At 34.8% G+C, this 19,113-nt stretch overlaps 4 protein-coding genes and 1 non-coding gene across 6 annotated transcripts; 1 reads left to right on the forward strand and 4 right to left on the reverse strand.

Annotated features, from left to right (window-relative positions):
• Positions 1-158: 158 nt before the first annotated feature.
• On the forward strand, positions 159-5,318 carry LOC17875066 (LMBR1 domain-containing protein 2 homolog A). 2 transcript variants are annotated; one of them, XM_006280010.2, is made up of 14 exons: positions 159-575; positions 1,117-1,205; positions 1,520-1,678; positions 1,893-2,106; positions 2,412-2,498; positions 2,570-2,709; positions 2,870-2,950; positions 3,064-3,128; positions 3,325-3,500; positions 3,626-3,756; positions 3,866-3,947; positions 4,050-4,263; positions 4,347-4,447; positions 4,519-5,318. In XM_006280010.2, exons 1-14 carry the CDS (start codon positions 408-410, stop codon positions 5,014-5,016), a joined length of 2,205 nt encoding a protein of 734 aa, XP_006280072.1. In that variant the 5' UTR covers positions 159-407; the 3' UTR covers positions 5,017-5,318. The 2 variants fall into 2 exon arrangements, with proteins under 2 accessions (XP_006280072.1, XP_023643820.1); XM_023788052.1 differs by having other exon boundaries at positions 485-575; positions 1,542-1,678.
• A 193-nt stretch (positions 5,319-5,511) lies between these two features.
• Positions 5,512-6,160, reverse strand: LOC17876999. Its single transcript, XM_006281189.2, has one exon. The coding sequence runs from the start codon at positions 6,110-6,112 to the stop codon at positions 5,648-5,650; it is 465 nt and encodes a 154-aa protein (XP_006281251.1). The 5' UTR covers positions 6,113-6,160; the 3' UTR covers positions 5,512-5,647.
• Positions 6,161-7,957: 1,797 nt separating this feature from the next.
• On the reverse strand, positions 7,958-8,042 carry TRNAM-CAU. The gene is given in 2 exon segments: positions 7,958-7,993; positions 8,005-8,042. It is a non-coding gene; the product is annotated as a tRNA-Met (tRNA).
• Positions 8,043-12,577: 4,535 nt separating this feature from the next.
• Positions 12,578-14,815, reverse strand: LOC17875855 (homeobox-leucine zipper protein ATHB-5). Its single transcript, XM_006280770.2, has 3 exons — positions 14,347-14,815; positions 13,546-13,958; positions 12,578-13,417 (listed from the first exon to the last, which is right to left on the reverse strand). The coding sequence occupies exons 1-3, from the start codon at positions 14,411-14,413 to the stop codon at positions 12,950-12,952; spliced, it is 948 nt and encodes a 315-aa protein (XP_006280832.1). The 5' UTR covers positions 14,414-14,815; the 3' UTR covers positions 12,578-12,949.
• A 2,348-nt stretch (positions 14,816-17,163) lies between these two features.
• LOC17877280 (transcription factor bHLH99) lies at positions 17,164-18,742 on the reverse strand. Its single transcript, XM_006281696.2, has 3 exons — positions 18,337-18,742; positions 17,767-18,156; positions 17,164-17,632 (listed from the first exon to the last, which is right to left on the reverse strand). Exons 1-3 carry the CDS (start codon positions 18,736-18,738, stop codon positions 17,543-17,545), a joined length of 882 nt encoding a protein of 293 aa, XP_006281758.1. The 5' UTR covers positions 18,739-18,742; the 3' UTR covers positions 17,164-17,542.
• Between the last annotated feature and the right edge of the window lie 371 nt (positions 18,743-19,113).

Here is a 19,113-nt window from a genome sequence, read left to right on the forward strand (position 1 = left end):
TTAATTTAGATTTGTTGGTTGAAATTATCTAATCTTTATACAATATGAAAAGAGGAAAATTATTTATTATTAATCAGACTAATTCTCAACGAAGTTAAATATTTACGTTTCCCCATTTTTGAAAAAGAAAAAAAAGGAAAAAAAAAAAAGCTGTTTCTTCTTCTTTGTCAATGAACCGGACGGAGATCGAACCAACAAACTGAAGAAAGAAAGAAAAAACGAAAACTGAACAACAAGGGAGAGAGAGACCTTCCTCAGTTCCTCTCATCGGCGCGTTGCTCTCACGCGCTAGCATACATATAGACAAGTCGAGCGATCTCGCGGGCGGCGTAATCGATACCTTTGAAAAGCTGGGGTTGTTCTATCTGTTCGTTAATTTTGATTGATTCTACTGCATCGAGAGGGAGATGTGGGTTTTCTATCTGATCTCGTTGCCTCTAACCCTAGGATTAGTTGTTTCCACGCTCCGATACTTCGCCGGACCGGAGATTCCGCGTTACGTTCTTATCACCGTTGGATACACCTGGTTCTGCTCCGTCTCCGTTATCATCCTCGCTCCTGCCGACATTTGGACGGTAAACATATGTTTTCCTAGTTTCGTTTTCAATCTCGGACTAGTGCAATTCTGATCGAATTGGCCTTTACGAGCTTGTAGGAGTTATCTTGGTTTATTTGGAATTGAATCGTGTGTGAGATATAGTTGAAGGGCTTTTCTTCTGATGCCTGGAAAGTTTCATAAGATCATTCGTACGTAGGATTAAGATTTAGCTCAAGAAGAATGTGGTTTCTGAATACGGCTTATAGGCATATGTGAGACCTAATTTGAAATTGGTATTTGATGTTGGAAGAGTTTGACAGACTTACTTAAGGTTTTTAAGCTTGAAGTACCAGTTTTTTCGGGAGTCAAAAGTATTATGTTTAGGGATAGTAGTAAGCTTAGGTCTCTCGCCGTTGGGAGCGATTGAGTAATATTATTGAGAAAGTTTCATGGTTTAATTTGCGATGAAACAATAGCTAAATTTTGGTTGCCTTGTTTGATTTGGATTTGAACCAATACTAGGCGAAACTAGGAGATTAGATTGTCATTTGAATTTGGTTGCTTCATTTGTTCTGCAGACACTATCTTTGCAACCTGATCATCCTGAAAATGGCGCCATTTCCTTCTTATGGAGTTGGTCATACTGGAGTACGTTTCTACTCACCTGGTATGAACTGGTCGAACTTTGCAGTGCCTTTCCTCTGACACATGTCTTCCACGATATTTGTAGTACAATGTGTCTTTCTTTTGATCAATTTTAGGTGGTAAAACCAGATTATTTTTGAAAAGATTACCTTAGTTAGCATGACAGGATGTGTCCCGTGTATGTCAAATAAGTTCATATACATGATTGTTATCTTTTAGCTGTAAATTTGTTTTAGCTGACAGGAATTGAAATGCACCCCTAACAATCCATATACATTGTTTTGTAGCTAATAGATGTACATTACCAATATATTAAACTATGTTACCTCTAAACAGGGCTGTGGTGCCCCTTATTCAGGGTTTTGAAGATGCTGGAGACTTTACCGTATCAGAGAGATTGAAGACTAGCGTACATGTCAACTTAGTTTTCTATCTAGTTCTGGGATTCATTGGTCTTCTCGGTCTTATCCTTCTCATTATGATGCACAGGAACTGGTAAATTGTTCCTTCATGATTGAACATACTTATATTGGCTTTGTATCTCTTGCTTTGTCATTAGCATTTTATTGAAAAATGCATCTGAGTGTTGCAACTCAATTGCTCATCGTCTAGCTATAGATGATATATGACTCACTGGGTTTAGAATATTTGGTGCCCAATCTTTCTCATTTTTTGACTATTTGACTGAGTCGTTCCTGTATGTTAACAGGAAAGGAAGCATTCTGGGTTATGCTATGGCATGTTCAAATACGTTTGGGCTGGTGACTGGTGCATTTCTTCTTGGCTTTGGCTTGAGCGAAATACCTAAGACCATTTGGAAGAATGCAGATTGGACCACCCGCCAAAAAGTTCTCTCGCACAAAATTGCCAAAATTGCTGTGAAACTTGATAATGCTCATCAAGAACTTTCAAATGCGATTGTAGTAAGTGTTATCTGGGTTAAACAAGTTTTTGCTCTCATCCGCTTGAATATTCCCTCTCTGCTTCAAACTTGTTTAGAATTTCGTTTATTATACCTTCTTATTACATGACATCATCATTGGTGCTATTAAGATCGAGGGAGATATTCCAATTAGCAGACTTTGTATTTAAAGTGAATTTACTTCACGCAAGGGACCCTGAGTTTTTAGCAATTCAACTTTATACTGTGCTCCCTCCCGAAATTGTGAGCACAATGTATTGTTTTCTTGTCAGACTGTTTATCGCTTCATAACCATTGCCTTGCTAGGTTGCTCAAGCGACTTCAACTCAAATGTCCAAGCGCGATCCTATGAGACCATACATGAATGTAATAGATGCTATGCTGGCTAAAATGGTACTTTCACTATCCTTATATGTGTACATACATTTGAACTTTTCCAATTTTATTGATGAATCTGTATACAGTTCAGGGAAGACCCATCATTTAAGCCACAAGGTGGTCAGTTGGGTGAAAATGATATGGACTATGACACAGATGAAAAGTCGATGGCAACGTTAAGGCGCCACCTTCGAAATGCTAAGGATGAATATTATAGATATAAAAGGTATGGAGAACTTTTCTATAGGCCCTGTTTTAACTACTTGTGATATTTTATTACGAAACTCGTTCCAGTAATAGACTGTTGCTGCTGAATATATGGATATCTCAGTATAAGGAAACCCGCTCTCAGTAATGTCTTACTAAGTTACTATGGATGTTTGCAGTGAGTATCTAACTTATGTTACTGAGGCCCTTGTTCTTGAAGACACAATGAAGAATTATGAACGCCGTGATGCAACTGGATGGTCAGATTTCAATCATTTCATCTCTCTCGTACATTATATAATTATCTCTTCCGTTATTATCTTAAGTTAATGATGCCTTTTACATTAAGCATCTTTGTTACACCATATTTCAGGAAATACATATCGAGCTTCAGAGCTAGTCGAACTGGAAAAATGGGGGATATTCTTGATACATTGGGTAAGTGTTTAAATACTTCTGTACTCATTTGCTCTCCAAACCTTCTGAACGTGTTTACTGAAGTGGAAAAAAATCCCACTTCGAAATGAAAAAATATAGAACCAATGAAATCATCCCTGAATAGAGTTGCTGATTGGTTATTCATCTGTCGAAAAGTCTGGCATGAGAATTCTTTTGCACATTATTACTTTGGCAGAATTTATGTGGAGGTGTATATTGAAGAAACAAATTCAGATGGTGTTGGCAGTAGTTATGGGGATTATGTCCGCTGCTATCCTTTTAGCAGAGGCAACTCTCCTTCTTAGCAAACTGGACTTGTCCCTCTTCTCGATACTTATTAGCTCTGTCAAATCCGATGAATTGCTAGTGCAGGTATATTATACTTTACATCTCAATTCTTGCTTCGATGGAGCGTGTCATAGCTTGTTATCTTATATTAGCAAATTGTTTCAACTGACCTGTAATTTCCTCTTGAATCTTGATCACTTTGCTTCCAGGCATTTGCTTTTGTACCTTTGGTGTATATGTGCGTCTGTACATATTATTCACTTTTTAAAATTGGGATGCTGATGATTTATTCCTTGACGCCTCGACAAACAAGTTCTGTAAATCTACTAATGATTTGCTCGTAAGTGAATACCCATCCATCGTCTATTTTAATACAGTATAAAAAATATACATGCTTATAAATGGTTTATATGTATCTGCTTATAAATGGTTTATATGTATCTCTTTAGGATGATTGCTCGATATGCGCCACCAATATCTTACAATTTTATTAATCTTATTCAACTTCATTCCGAAACTATATTTGAGAAGGTATTTTTTTCATCTCACCCTTCGCGCATTATGTCTGCTTACAAGGTTTTGAAAATCAAACTAATTGGGCTTGTTTGCAATGTTTTTTATTTGTTTCTGCAGAAAATGGGTAGAATTGATGATGCTGTCCCAGTCTTTGGACAACGGTTCAATGAAATCTATCCACTCATAATGGTTATCTACACATTGCTAGTTGCAAGCAATTTCTTTGATCGCATATTTAATTACTTTGGTAGTTGGAAAAGATTTAGATTTCAAACAGAGAGCGAGGATACAGACGGGTTTGATCCTTCGGGGATAATGATTCTTAAAAAAGGTAAAAAAACCATAGTAATATTTTCTGATATTTGATCATTAACTCATGTTTTAATTCATTTTCCTTTCTTTTATAATCGTTAGAACGAACATGGCTCGAAGAAGGACAAAAAGTCGGCGAGCATGTTCTTCCATTAGCAAGGAACTTCAACGATGTTGACATTGAACCAGGAAGCAATTTCTCTGTAAGTAGTAAACCCATAATAACATATAAAAGCATAGTGTTTGTTTCAAAGCCTGACTAAGATATCTGCAGGAAAATTTTTCTGTTGAAATGAAGATGTCGTCGAGCTATGACATAGACGCAGTAAAAGGGAATTCACCGAAAGATGATATGTCCCGTAAATATGGATCAGCTAGAGAAGCAATCACTAACAAATATGCAGCCATTAGAGAACAACAGAACAAACACTCTCCATCTTCCATCACAAGACCAGAGAACATGGCTTCAGCTAAAGTGTCCTTACTGGAAACAGACAGTTCAGGTCCAAGTAGCGGTGAAGGATCAGGAGAGCCATCTTCTCGTTTGGCTTCCACATGGCGAAACATGAAACAAGGAATCCAGAGTTTTAAAGAAAATGTAGCAACCAAGAAGTTTCTTCCACTAAGACAGGGCCCAGAAACAACAACACTAACCAGCACAAGCAGAGTAGTGACTTCATCAGTGCCACAGTCGCTAGATGAGATATTCCAGAGATTGAAAAACCGGTCAGTAGACCACGGGCCCTATCTCGATGACGATGATGAAGTTTGACTACGAAGATGGTGATGAAAACTGAAAAGAGACTGCATTTAACAGAAGAAGCTGAGTGAAAGAAAGCAAAGCAAACACCAGATTTGGTCACCCATACTCCCATAGTATAGAACAATTTTACAAGAAACTGATGAAAAGCTAATTTGAATGTTACAAATCTCATAACGGAACATTCGGAAGGGGCCATTTTTTTGTGTTGTAGGTTTTATATGTTCAATGTTAATTACTTATTATAATATACTTTTTTGGACCATTTGATATACATAAATTTACCGTTATATATAATGAACAAAACAGCTTTCTTTATAAGTTCTATTGATTAAATTTCTTGATTATAAAATCCATGACTCCTGTGACCTGTGATGCCAAATTGCAAATAACAAGTCACTCGAACACGCAAGTTTAGGATATGATCGAAATCACTGATTGGTTGGTCAAATCAGAGGAAATTTTGGTAGTATCATTTGGTCAATTTCAGTATGTAATACTAATCTCTATAAAAAAAAAAATTCATACATATTATCAGAAAATCACTTTCATCATTTTCCACCATTTTTAATATCTTTATCTGTAACTGTACACATCAAAAATAAAATTTCAGAAGGAAAAAAAAAACTAAAATTGGGTCAATTTAATAAACTCGTTGCCGTGAATTAGTAACCAATCCACCGACGTCGGCAGCAGCACCGCCTTTGCCTTTCAGGTGAAGCAACTTAGTCCAAAACCCAGTCTTCTTCACCGTAGTAGATTTCAACTTCTCCTTGGTCTTCTTCTTCGAATCCCTAACAATATTGTAATCCCTGGGAACATGCGCCATAGATCTGCTTTTCTTCAACCCTCCACCTAAAGCTTCAATCAGATTACCACTCAACGCTTCCCTCACAGCGAAAGACATCGACATCGAACCAGCTCTCCGATGATCCTTCACCGCCGGAGACGACGGAGAAGACGAAACGGTTGTGGAAGAAGCAGATCGATCATCGGATCGGTGGATGACGTAGTACGACGTCGTATTAGGTAGTCGAGAGAGTTTATCTCGTAAACAAGAAGGGCAAACTCCTTTGTTGCCATGGTGGTTGTGTTTTCTGCATTCCATTTTTCTAATTTTCTTCTTCTCGTCGTCTGCTAAATTTTCTCGGAGAGAGTTGTGTAGTTATTTATATATATATACACACGCACACGCGCACGTGCGTACCTACGTGTGAAATGTTGCCACGTCTGCTTCAACGTCGGTATATAACCAAAGAAAGGGTCATTTAAGGTTTCGCTGTGTTGACGGGGCTTTCTTAGAAGTAACATCTCTGACGTGTAAAGGACCACTTATTAAAATTTGAGCCATATTACTGTTTTTTTTTTCAATCTTTTCATTTTACGCTGATATTGCTTGGTTATTATTGCATTTCACAATTTAGAAAATGATTGTTGTTCTTTTTGTCAAACTTTACAAAATGATTATTTGTATTAATACTCAAAATATCTAGCGAAACAAAATCGAAACAATAGATATTTGCCGTAAAACTATAGTTTTTTTCTTCCTTAAATTGATTTGAACTCTAGATTCTTTACTTTACTAGTGTCAACTAAATAAATGAAAATATCCAACTAAAATTTGGAATATAGTTTAGTATCTTTAAAAATCTTGGATTCAAGTATCTTTTAATTTTATTTTTATTTCTTAATAAGCAAAAAAAACTGTTTAAAACTTTAACTAATCATTTTAAGTTATACTCCGTCTTTATTTAATATTTATAAAACTTTAGACACGTATTTCTCATTTTTGATTTAAGCAATTTCGTTTATGTGTTTCCAAATTCAGTTACCAACAAAAAAAACAAACCTAACTAGAACGTCCAGATATTATGGAACAGTTAGTAGTTAATGAATAGCGTAGAAAATGGTATATGTAATTAAGTGAGAGAGAGAAGTCACAGGACGCTAATTATATATATATATATATATAACTCAATTTAGATTCACATGAAATATATAAAATTTCAAAGACAAAGAAGACAATAAGGTCAACAAAAGAAACGCAAAAAGATTGATAAGGATGGACGGCTCTGATTTAACACACAAAAAAAAACACTGAACATGTTATGGGACCAAATTGTTAGGTATCATCTCTGACGGTGACCGTTGGCCGGTGGACTCGTACTCGCAGTCTCGGAGTCGGACACGGACTCTCGCTTTGTTTGTATAAACCGCGTACGTACGTAAAACCCCAAAATAAACAAACCCACTCGTGCGCAATGCATTAAACTTAAATTTTTTTTTATTAAAACCTACATTGTACGTGACTTTGTGGTAATATTCATTTCTTTCTTGAAGAATGGTGCGCCGTATGCTTCAATTTCGTGCGCACGTGAGTGTGTAGTCAAAAAGGACGACCATAGTTTATGGGAAATTGAATATAGAAAATCTAGAAGTTTGTACGGTTCATGATCGTGGGAATGAGTGATTTTATTTGATTCATCTTTAATCGGATTACAAAGTAGATCCTCTTATTGTATTTATTAACTAATCCGGAATGACTCTATTCATTCGATGAACCTTCCTATAACCATTACTAAATGATTATATATTTAAAAACATGTTCTATGAACCTCGCCAACCAAAAAAAAAACAAATCAATATAGAAAACTCCAGTAAAAGCAACTTCACTTCTCACGTTAATGTTTTTCTAGGTCTTTTTCTTTTACATAATAGCACGAACATATTAATTACATAGTAAGAGATTGTGTTGATGAAAGATGGAATTATATAAAGATCTTATGATATATTTTTAATATACGGAGCAAGTACTATTTAACACGCATTCGTGCTTGAGAAAATGATAGTGATGGGCATGTAATTAGTGAGGAGTTCGGCTTTTTGGATAACTAGAGAGGCCCAGAAGCCCAAGTAGATATGATATAACAAGGAAGCTTAAAACATAAAATATTGGGGTGAGAGAGGCTCGAACTCTCGACCTCAGGATCACTCAGTAGCTATGAGACCTACGCGCTAGCCAACTGCGCCACCACCCCAATGTTGTTGACTTCCAAAGTAATATTTACTTATACAAATACATTTATGAACACTGAAACTCCCAACCCTTTTTTAAGTTTAAGGGGTACTGTACCAGAGTAAGTACATACTAACATTAAGGAGCTGTTGGCAAACGAAACAAAAGGTACGTACAAAATCACATATAAAGACTAGTATAGTATATAGTTCAAGGGACAGAATCTTTATGAATGGATCAGCTATTGTGCATTTAAATTTCACTTAAAAATCGCCTTTTATGGGTTAGTCATCCAATTCGTCAGAAATGGACCAACTTGTTACATTAAATCACACTGTCACTCATGGAGAAAGCGAGGGACAAACGACCATTCGAAAAGAAAAAAAAATCGAAGAGAATTGATTAGGGTAGATGCATGTAGGTTTGCTAGTTTTTCTTTACCTTAAATTGAAAGCGACTAAAATTATGATGGGACATGAATTATCCAGCTCTAGTGTTTAGGTTACATCACATAATTAGTAAATGACATGTTAACACAGAAGTATCTCATTGCCATGGGCGTGATCATTGTGAAGTAGGAAATGCAAATTGGAGCCGAGCCGAAGGGTGAAGGAGGAAATAGGATAAGCCGAGCGGGTAAGTCTCAAGAGTCTTCATGACTTCATATATATAACTCCGAGGCATATGGAGGAAAGGGTTTTAGTGCTGCATACGTGAGAAGAAGAAGTGGTCAACTTTGGCTGACGGGTGAGAATCTTGGGTCCCTATTAGTGACATGACAAAAGCCGAGCTTCTTTCTGGACCCCTACAACGATACATCTATTTTTGCTAATTGCAAACAACAAAAGTACGTAGTGCTATTAGTTTTCAAGAAATAATGTCAAATATCATTTTGAATTCGTTTCTAATTTTAGTTTCGGAATCACTTTCTTCGAATAGAGTTTGACTTGTAGAAATAAGAAAGACAACTGCAACGTAATCGGATGATGAAATTGACTAAAATTTTCGAATTTCACAGGATATGATGATGAATTGATGATGATGATCTTCAAATAATATTAAAATTTCTCTGTGTACGATCGGTTATTCCAGCTATCGCATAATTTTTTTTTTTTTTATACGATACGAGCTAGCTAGTATACTTTTAAAAATATTGAAAAATGTGGAAACAGCATATATCCTTGGAGTTTAAGCGCACATGCATGGTTGGGAACTTGGGCAGCATCAAGTTGGCATTATACAACATTCTCGACCAAAATTAGAATCTTTCTTCTTATTTTTATTTTTTTTATAAGATATATATATTATAAATTTTGTACCAAAACAATAACGTTTCTGTTTTCTGATTGGATTAGTTGGTAAAACCTTTATTTCTCAAATAAGAAATAAACACAAGACGAGTTATATCATATATGTGCTCCAGCCTCTCTGATTATCATTAAAAATGTTATCATTCAGAAAGACTATATATAAGTTATACAGTATTGACGTATAACTTGGAACTCCCATAAATGAAACAAAAACACTAGAGTAAAAGTGTAAAACTAAATTTTCAATATTTAAATTTGATTGATTTGATATCATTTCTATGATATTTTGATTAATTGAGCAATTAAATACGTACTACGTACACGAAACAGAAGCATCGCATTGAGTTGGAAATTTTACAAGCGATAGAGGAGCAATAAAGTAGGCTTAGGTAGGCAAAGAAAATGGTGTACCAAAGTTTAAAGCTATAAAGGGATAATTGTATTAATAATCACAATTTGCAGATGTATAATAATAATAATAATAATAATAATAATAATCGGTAACATAGTGGTAATATTTCTATAAGGTAAGTAGCTTTAAGTCTTTTGGCCGTATCCGTAGATATGCCTACGACGAGTAACGCGTCCAACAATGCAAGGAGGAACCCTTTATTTTATTTTTTGTTGCTGCAGAGACAGTATCGTCGTGGTGTTTGGATTTAATTCAGATAGAACCGATCGTGGTAATTTCAATATAACCATGGATGGTTTTTGTCATATGGGTAGAGGTACATACATTGAAGGTCACTTTTTCTTTTTGCTAAATATTATTAAGAGACTAAGACATATTATATTATGAAATAATCGTATATATGCATGCATGCATTCATTCTCATACTTCAACCAAAGAAATACAAATAAATTTTTAAAGATATATATAGAGCAAACAACAAAAGTGGGAGAGAAAAGAAAAGAGAAGAGATACCCTAAAACAACAGCATAATGGCTGTATAGACAGAGTGGAGCATGTCACCCCAAGTGTAAACTAATGATCAAAATTATTCCCTCTCAGCTTATACTTTCACTAATTTAATCTATTAATTATCAGACAGCCAATCATAGTTACGATTTATAATTAGTAGTTAATGTTTTTGTAATTGAGTAGTGCGTACGTATATGTAGTTTGTGCTAAACAATTAAAAGTTGAATGATAGTGGAAGTCGACCTGAACAAACTTTATTTGCTATTGTTTTTCGAGGAATGAAATTCCCATCTATATTACTAAATCCCCAATTGAATATTACTCGAATTTTACTTTGTGCCAACATCTTTTGTATTGTAAAGTTTCACAAAACTTTTGTTATCCCCACAAAACTTTTGTTATCCCCTCTATTGTAGAATTATTTTTTTGACCAGAAAAGAAAAAAAAATAGTATTTTGACGGCGGTAAATGATGAAACACGTGCAAATAATTAACCATGACCGTGTAAAAGAAAAATAAAAAGGTGTACGTGTGAAAAAGAAAAAAAGAAACAAACGGTGACGCGACGGCGTTTTAAAAGTGACGTGTTCGATGTAAAAGTGGGACCTACTCACATGGGCTCTCCACCAATGTCTTTGTCTGAAAGCGACACACCGCTATAGTCTCCTGGGCTCTACTTGGGCCCTACCTCTGCTTTTTGGGTTTTTTTTAATTTCTTTGGCCCCTTTCTCTTACAATTAAAATATATATATATAACTAGATCTCGTGCAAATCTAACACGTGTACGGCTGCCATGTCTTGACATCTAGCGAGATTAGGATACGGTATCGCGCCGCATGGAGATAAAACCCCAACTTAAACAAATGTGTTTTTTTCTGTAACTCTTTCAACAGAATCCCATGTGCATCATCTCTCCACTTCCTCTTGTCTGACATTTTTATTTATTTATTTATTATTATTATTTTCTCGCAGTTTCTTTCTTCTTTATTATATTTGAAAGTATATATGTATATATATATATGTATGCATGGTGTGTAGATGATGAAAAACAAAAAGAAATGAAATTATAAAAACAACATCACCCGAGAAGACGGGTAACTACTCGATTTACACTCGAATCTAATACTTAAAACAACGACTCTTTCGTTGATAGTTAATGGTTTCCATTTGTAACGTTGTATCACTTGTGTGACAATGACTGTCACCCAAACCCAAAAAAAACTCACAATCAATATATCACTAAGCGGTGAAAATATGGTTACGAAATGCCATGGTACAAAAACAAAAAGAATTAATGAAGCGAGACAATCACACTGCCACTTTTGTACTATAATGTTTTTTGAACCGGTGGAAAATATGGTAACAACTAGTAAGAGTGTTATCTCGTTACAACAATTTCATTTCATAGTTCCACTTCCACGAGTAAATTAGTAAAAGAATTGAGCATTATCCTTATATCGGCGGATGGAAACATATATATATATATATATTTGAATAAACAAAAGAGCATACGAACGACGGGGCTTTTGTTGCAGCAAAAAGGCAAATTAAACAATGGCTTTAGGTAACGAGAAAAGCAACCAAGTAACAAAAGGAGAAAAAGGAACGGCTACAAACAAACACGGATATTTAGGGAGGATCCAAATCATGCGGCTCGGCTTTTCATGTTTCCTCTCCATGTCCTTCACTTACTACTTTGTCATCTCTTAAAACAATACCCTTCAAAACACAAGTAAATTATAAAAATTTGCATGTGATCTGAACGTTATCTTCTGCGATTTGAATGTTGAACGTTGTCATTATCCACAAACAAGCTAATCAAAACTTAACTCATTACAATGTAGTAAACTTATCACCACCTTATAATAATAATGGACTAACCTTCCTACAGAGATTCTCAGTTTAAAACTATTGTCCATGTCAATTATTTTGGGGTTAACAGGCATATCATTTAGTTGACGGATCGACATCTCAAATTAAGACCAGTCTTAATCTCAAAAGAATCAATTCTTATTAGCAATCGTATCATGTCGACTTTTGAAACAGATCAATGACAGACATTAAAATTGTACTGTATAACGTTTTTTCAAAAGTCAGACTCATTTCTGTAAAAAGAGACCTCATACATAACATCAAAGCTAATAAAAATGTAGGGCAACTATTTCATTTGCAAGCCTGTAGTAGAATCTTTTGAGTTGTTGTGCTCATAATCAGAATTTGAAGATTTTATTACTGTATGCTCAATTGCTCATAAACTAAAGATAATACAGTAGTCGTAATTAGGATTTATCATCACATTTGACGGATTCAGCTACGCATTACTCATAAACTAAAGATAATATAGTAGTCGTAATTAGGATTTATCATCACATTTGACGGATTCACCTACGCAACATTATTCTTTAGGTAAGAAAATAAAACGATTATTTTTGTCATAATAATTATGATTTATTCCCGATAAATTCAGACTATTTTTTGTCCTTCTCTCTTCAACGTTGAACAGATTACGGCCGCACGTGCATGGAACCGCACGTGATCTCTCGGTTTTTACCCTTCTCGCGTCACTTTCCCACTTTCCCAAATAAGACCCCAACATTTTGGGTAAAATTCATTTTCCCACCACATCTCCCCTTCAGTGATATTTGTTTTTACATACCCCCTAAAGTTTTTATATTTTTTCAATTCTACCCCAAACTTTTACGAGTTCCACTGATCGGAGCAAAACCACTGTTCATTGTCCGCAAACAACTTGCAAGCTTCTTCTCCACTGAACAGATCTTCATGCTCTTCCATCTTCACGAATTGGCTGAAACAACCCATCGTCGTCGACATTTCCACCGCCGTGGCCGCCACTGCACCTGCCGCTTCAACGGTCGTGGGACTGTACTCTTCGTTCAAAACCGCGCTCGAGTCACTGCTATCCGCAGGATCTTCTTCTCTGAAGCTTTCGGTGCGTGGAAAAATGCTGAACATTTCGTATGCTAGCTCCGACGTCGGAGCTTCCGTAGGAATATGCGGTGGAGGTGGCGGAGGACGCTGGTTTAGCTCTAAGACTTCATTATTATTAGCCATCACCGTCTCATTTGCTTCCGCCGCTTTGACAACGCCGTTCTCTTCTACACCATTGACCCCATCCACGTTAAGTTTTGCTCTCAACTCTTTTATCTGCAAAATGTAATGTAATTATTATTCCAAGTTGTGTAATTAATTAATAAACATGCAAACTTTTGAGTTTAATATCAAATTATTTATGTTAAATAACTCGATTAAAAAGTATACACTAAAAATGATACCTGTCCAAGGAGAGAATCGTTATCGCGTTGAAGCGAGTCGCGGCTGCGTTTGAGTGCATCAAAGTTAGACTTAAGAACGCCGTAATCACGTTCGAGCTGCTTTGTCTTCCACCGAGCACGGCGGTTCTGAAACCAGATCGCGACTTGCCGCGGCTGCAGCGCAAGCTCTTGAGCCAGCTTCACTTTTCTCTCCGGCTCCAACTTGTTATCGATCTCGAAGTTCTTCTCTAACGCTTTCACTTGCTCCACACTCAACCGCCGCTTTTTCTCGGCCGCCGTGGAAGACGCGTGTCCGACGCCTCCCATGTCATCTAGACTTCCGTCGTCGTCTAAAGCGTCGAACATCTGCGAGTAGTCTCCGGCGCCGGAATAGAGGAAGCCGGTGTTTGTTGGTCTTGGACTTATTTGTTTGTCTGCAAAAAGGGAAATAAAAAAATCATTAATCACGGTAGTACATTAGAAAAAATAGTACAGTATTGTATTTAACCAATCCCATGAACGAATAATTTCAATCAAAATAATAGAATAATTATGATGTCATGAGCAAAATCACAAAACCTTTGTCAGGATAACGTCTCGATTGTAGGAATTGTCAGACATCTTTACTTAAATTTATTAAGTTAATAGTAATACACAATTACAATAAAGTTTGTACTTAAAGAGCTATTGTTAAATGTTAATTGTAAAGTTCATAAGTATTTTAGCTAATGAACATCAAAGACATAAGAATTGCAGCTTCAGAACTGTATAAGTGTTAATATTATACAACTTACAAGCAAGACTCATTTTTGTTTTTTTTACCTGTAGTAGAAAGGCGAATTGGTAAGAAAGCGGGTAAAGAATCGGAGCTTCCACGTGATCTCTTCATATTCTTTGGTCGGAACTAATGAGATGGTAAATTATACTAAAGAAGCGAAAGAAAGGATTAGATGGATCGTAATTGATTAAAATCAATCATCTCTAAACGACCAATACGTGAAGAAACGATCCTCTCTCTTCTCTCATTTGCTTCGCCTTTATCTTCTCCAGAGGAAAGGAGAATCTTTTGATCTCTGTGTGAATTACACGACTATATTAATATCCCATCAAAGATTGAAAACATAGAATTGACTTTTAATTTATCAGGTTTTCTCGGGAAAATATTAGCCAGAGAGAAGAGAGGTTTCAAAGTTCGTATAGAAGAAATTTGTTTTTCCCGAGGAATCCAAATTTCTAAAAGAGAGATAGAGAGAGAGAGAGATGGCTTCTCACTCCATCTCCGGGTTTTAAATAAGACAGGACAGGTTAACCCTAGGGAAAGTGTTGGAGATATCTTTGAGTTTATTTCAAGAATTTCGGGCGATCCTTTTTTTTTTAATAAAAAAACCTATAAAATTAAATGCAAAACCAGCTTACAATGGTTAGAGACACCGGTTTACTCATGAGAGCCTGATCCAGAACCAGGATCTAAAACTTATGCCCTATGGTCTGCCCATTGGGGTATCAGCTCGGCTACTTTGGAGCCGCCGGTAAAGATTCATTTAAACTAGATCGTACATCATTAGTTTCTTTCTTTATTAAATTATAATCGTTAGTTTCTAATACTAGTATGTTTTTGTTATACATATCTCCTCTGTTAAATAGTGACTTTAGATTATTTTCACTTTTAAAACTTAAATTACATAAAAATTTGTTTCGTTCGATGTTTTATAACTATTTGTTGTTCATTAGATGTTTTTAAGTAAAAACAGTTAATGTAAATATAGGATCAAAAGAAAAATGTGGACTCCCAAAATATTACTTTCTATTTCATTTTCATTTTCTACAATTAAAAAAAAGGAGTTGTTTTGTTAAATTAGGGTTTGTTATGAGCTTCCAACTCAAATCCAATTGGCAATAAGTGGATTGGTGCTAACCCTTTATATATTACTTAAGTTTTCTCACATCTTCCGATATGGGATCTTTTCTTCGCATGTTTGAATGTCATTTGTTTATCTCAGTTTATACTTTTAAATTTGTTATTTACCAAAGTCACTATGGAAAACAAAAAAAATTAAGAGATCAAGGTGTGTTGTAATATGGTCGAAATGGACTATATCTACAGACTACAGTAGAGTTGATATTTTTCCAATTAAAATGTCATAATCAATCGTAGTATTAATACACTGGACCAACCATTCATTTTATATACAATTAATATAGACATGGGTCATGGAGTGTTATGTATATATATCGCAGATACACACGCAATGAAATATACATATATTATTATATAAGAAAGAAATATAAAAAAGAAAGTTGAATAGATGAAGTCGGTCCAGTAGTTGGCCATGCAAATTGATTTGCACCCAAAATACTTTTTTTTAAATGTGGGTCAGTATTTAGTCTGGCATTCATATTCATACAAATATACGGACTATAGAATATACATGATTTGTATTCAATTTCTTTAGTTATATGTATTTGAGAGTTATATACGAAGAACATCAAAATAATAAAACATAGTCTGTCTATCTTTCTAGTATTTAACAATGATCATGATTAAAGTCCCATCATATTTTAACCCCAAGAGGGATTAACTATATATATGTTATGATATACTTTTGTTTGCTCGTCATTTGCATAATGGCATGAGGTAAACATTTCTAGTTCATAGTTGCACACAGACATGTAAATGTTAATATAATAGTAGTAAATAGGAGAAGGGTATGTGGTGTACAAATGGTATTCACAAATTGCAAAATAGTTTTAAAATCGAGTAATGGGAAAGGCGACAGAGCTTTGATGAGATAGCTGTCTGTCTCTGTAACGATCTTTGCCCATTTACTACGAAAAAAATTAAAAAATATATTCTTTAGAATATATCGTAAAACATTAGATCCTCTAATCACCTTTTCTAAATAAAAATAATTTCGTAGTTTCCATGTTTTACCAATTACAAATTTCCTTGTAACCGAGAATTTAGAATTCAATAATTTTATAATAAAATAAATATTTGAATTTCTTGCATTTTATTTTGTCGTTGATAATATGTATATTTCAAAGTAGGTTTTACTTTAGCAAATGTTTTAGAACCTCATAATGCAAGTTTACAAAAAATAAAAATCTAACAATTAATGTAAGAAGTAAGGTAGATTTGTTGTTTTGACAAATAGTAATTAACAAAAGGAAAAGCATATAAAAGCAAGGTGGAAAATAAAGAAAAAAAGGTTCTTGGAGTTGAGACTTTATGTTAAATGTTGATATATTAGTAAAGAATTTAGCCATTTATATAGTGACATACTGACATGATGATTTCGTATGTATCCATCTAAAATCTTAAAATTGAAAGGCCTAAAAAAAGTAAAAGAGGGTTTGGAGTATTACATTAAAAATATAATCTTATGTATACGGATCGTTTGGTCGATGAGCTGGTTATCCTATGAAAGCAACTAATTCCACTAGATTCTTGATGCTTTAATTTTTTTTTGGTCTTCTAGAAACATTGACCACGACGTGAATGAATGAATGATCAATTACATAATCTTAGAAAACCAAAAAAAAAAATCTGAAAATTACCACCCCTCGCATAAAACAATTATCTTAAATACGAATATTAAAGGTTACATTACCAAAAGATTTTATTCAAATGCGTCAACATTTTATAACATCTCTAACAATATGCAATATGTCAGATTTAAAATCTGGAAGATACAACAATGGTCATATTTGGAGAAAATTTGTAAATTGGGCTTTTTGGGTTCTACTTTTTGCTTTCCTTCATCAGATGTTTCGGCCACCTATATACAAGTTTTAATCGTAGGAAGAAGAAGCTCGTTCGTAATCTAATATCTCATCCGCCTCACGGTTAAGCTAAAAGGCCCAATCCAAGTCTGGCAATTTGAAGCCTCTCTATACACTTTGTTTGACTTATATGGGGCTTGATTTTTTTTTTTTTTTTTGGTCACCCCAGCTTGATTTTATTTATATAAATAATAGAATTTCAATGTTAGCTAATATAATTGTAAAAAAAGAAATTTCAACTTTCCTCGTGAATTCTTCTAACGACTTCATGCACCGCATTTGCGATCTCGTTAATAGAAGGCGTCAATTGACAACTTGCCTCTACCTAATCCAGGAAACAAATTATTTCAAGGATATCAATTAAAGTTGATGTTTTAAAACCAATAATAGTTAGGTCAAACTAAATATAAAGTTTATGTTAACCGAAAAATTATGTTATCAATATTATGATCCAATTACCTTGACGCCAAAAGTGAAGAGAGACATGTCTTTGGATTTGTAAGTTGTGAGGTTGAGATGAAGAGTACTTAATCCCAAAGAGTAAAACTCATTGATCATCTTGAAAAGCAATCTTGGTCGTGTCTTTGTTAACACTTTAATGTTGGCATGCCTTTCTACCATTGTAACCTCCACGTCAGCAACTGCCGTTAGTTTCTTTTGATGGTGGTGGCTCGAGGAGAAGGAAGAGGCGGTGGCAGTGGAGTATTGAGGGAACATGAAGAAGCTGGAGAATATGTTTGGTGATTCATTGGGTTTAGTAGCTTTTGATTGTGCTTCGAGTGATTGAAGAAGTTGTTCTAGCTTCTTCACGTAGTTAATGGTTCCTTCTATGATTGATGCTTGGTCACACTATCAAAATTAACGTACGGTAAATCACAAATTATTAATTAGCTTCTATAATTGTATTTAAGATGAATTAAGGAAAAACATAATATAACTGAACATTTAGCTAATAACGTTTTCAGGCGCCTTATACCTAAGATACAAATATATGCTAAGAAAATAAAAAAAAGATAGAATGAAACTCACAGGTTGAGAATAAGAGAGAGGCATCGAAGATTTGAGAACAGAGAGAAAATGATTCATCTGTCTTCTCCGGTTACGCTCGATGGCAATGTGATTCATTCTTTGGTTCTCTTTATCTTCTATTTTTTTATCACTTCTTGTTGTCCTTGTCCTCTTCCGCGGTGGTACGTTGTCGGCACTGGAACCACATCGTGGTCGCAGAGAAGATAAGTTTTGAGTTGAGTAAGATTGTTGCTCTGCTATGGAGCAAGAGAGTGTCGTTGAAGAAAGGGAATTATTTTGCTGTGATGACTTTAAGTCTTCAGAGTTCGAAAAAACCATGTTTTGGAAGAAATCCAAGATTTCGTAGTTTAAGGATGATTCCACAAGTGAAAATCCATAAGGGTACTCTTGTTGAAACATCATACTTAATTAGTCTCTCTTTTTCAACCAAACTAAAAACGAACACAAGAAAATGGAAAGGTTGATTAATAATGGCTATGTATACATACATATAAGACATGATGATGCCCTAGCTAGAAACCAACGTACACGAATTATATAATGTGATGAGATGTGTGTTTTTAATTAAGTACTAATATTAAGTACAGCTGGCGTTTCCTAATTACATTACGAATTTTGAGACATATCATTTGCAGACTTCATAGTTTCGACAAAACACGCTACCATCGTGTAATTAAATTAGTAATAGCAACCTCAATTCAATGCTGATTTTGTGGTTCATAGTTGACATGTACACAATTAGCAGAAATATATATATCAATGCAGTTTGATTATATA

This window comes from Capsella rubella, unplaced genomic scaffold (assembly GCF_000375325.1).
Source record: "Capsella rubella cultivar Monte Gargano unplaced genomic scaffold, Caprub1_0 scaffold_8, whole genome shotgun sequence".
In the NCBI taxonomy this organism is placed as follows: Eukaryota; Viridiplantae; Streptophyta; class Magnoliopsida; order Brassicales; family Brassicaceae; genus Capsella; species Capsella rubella.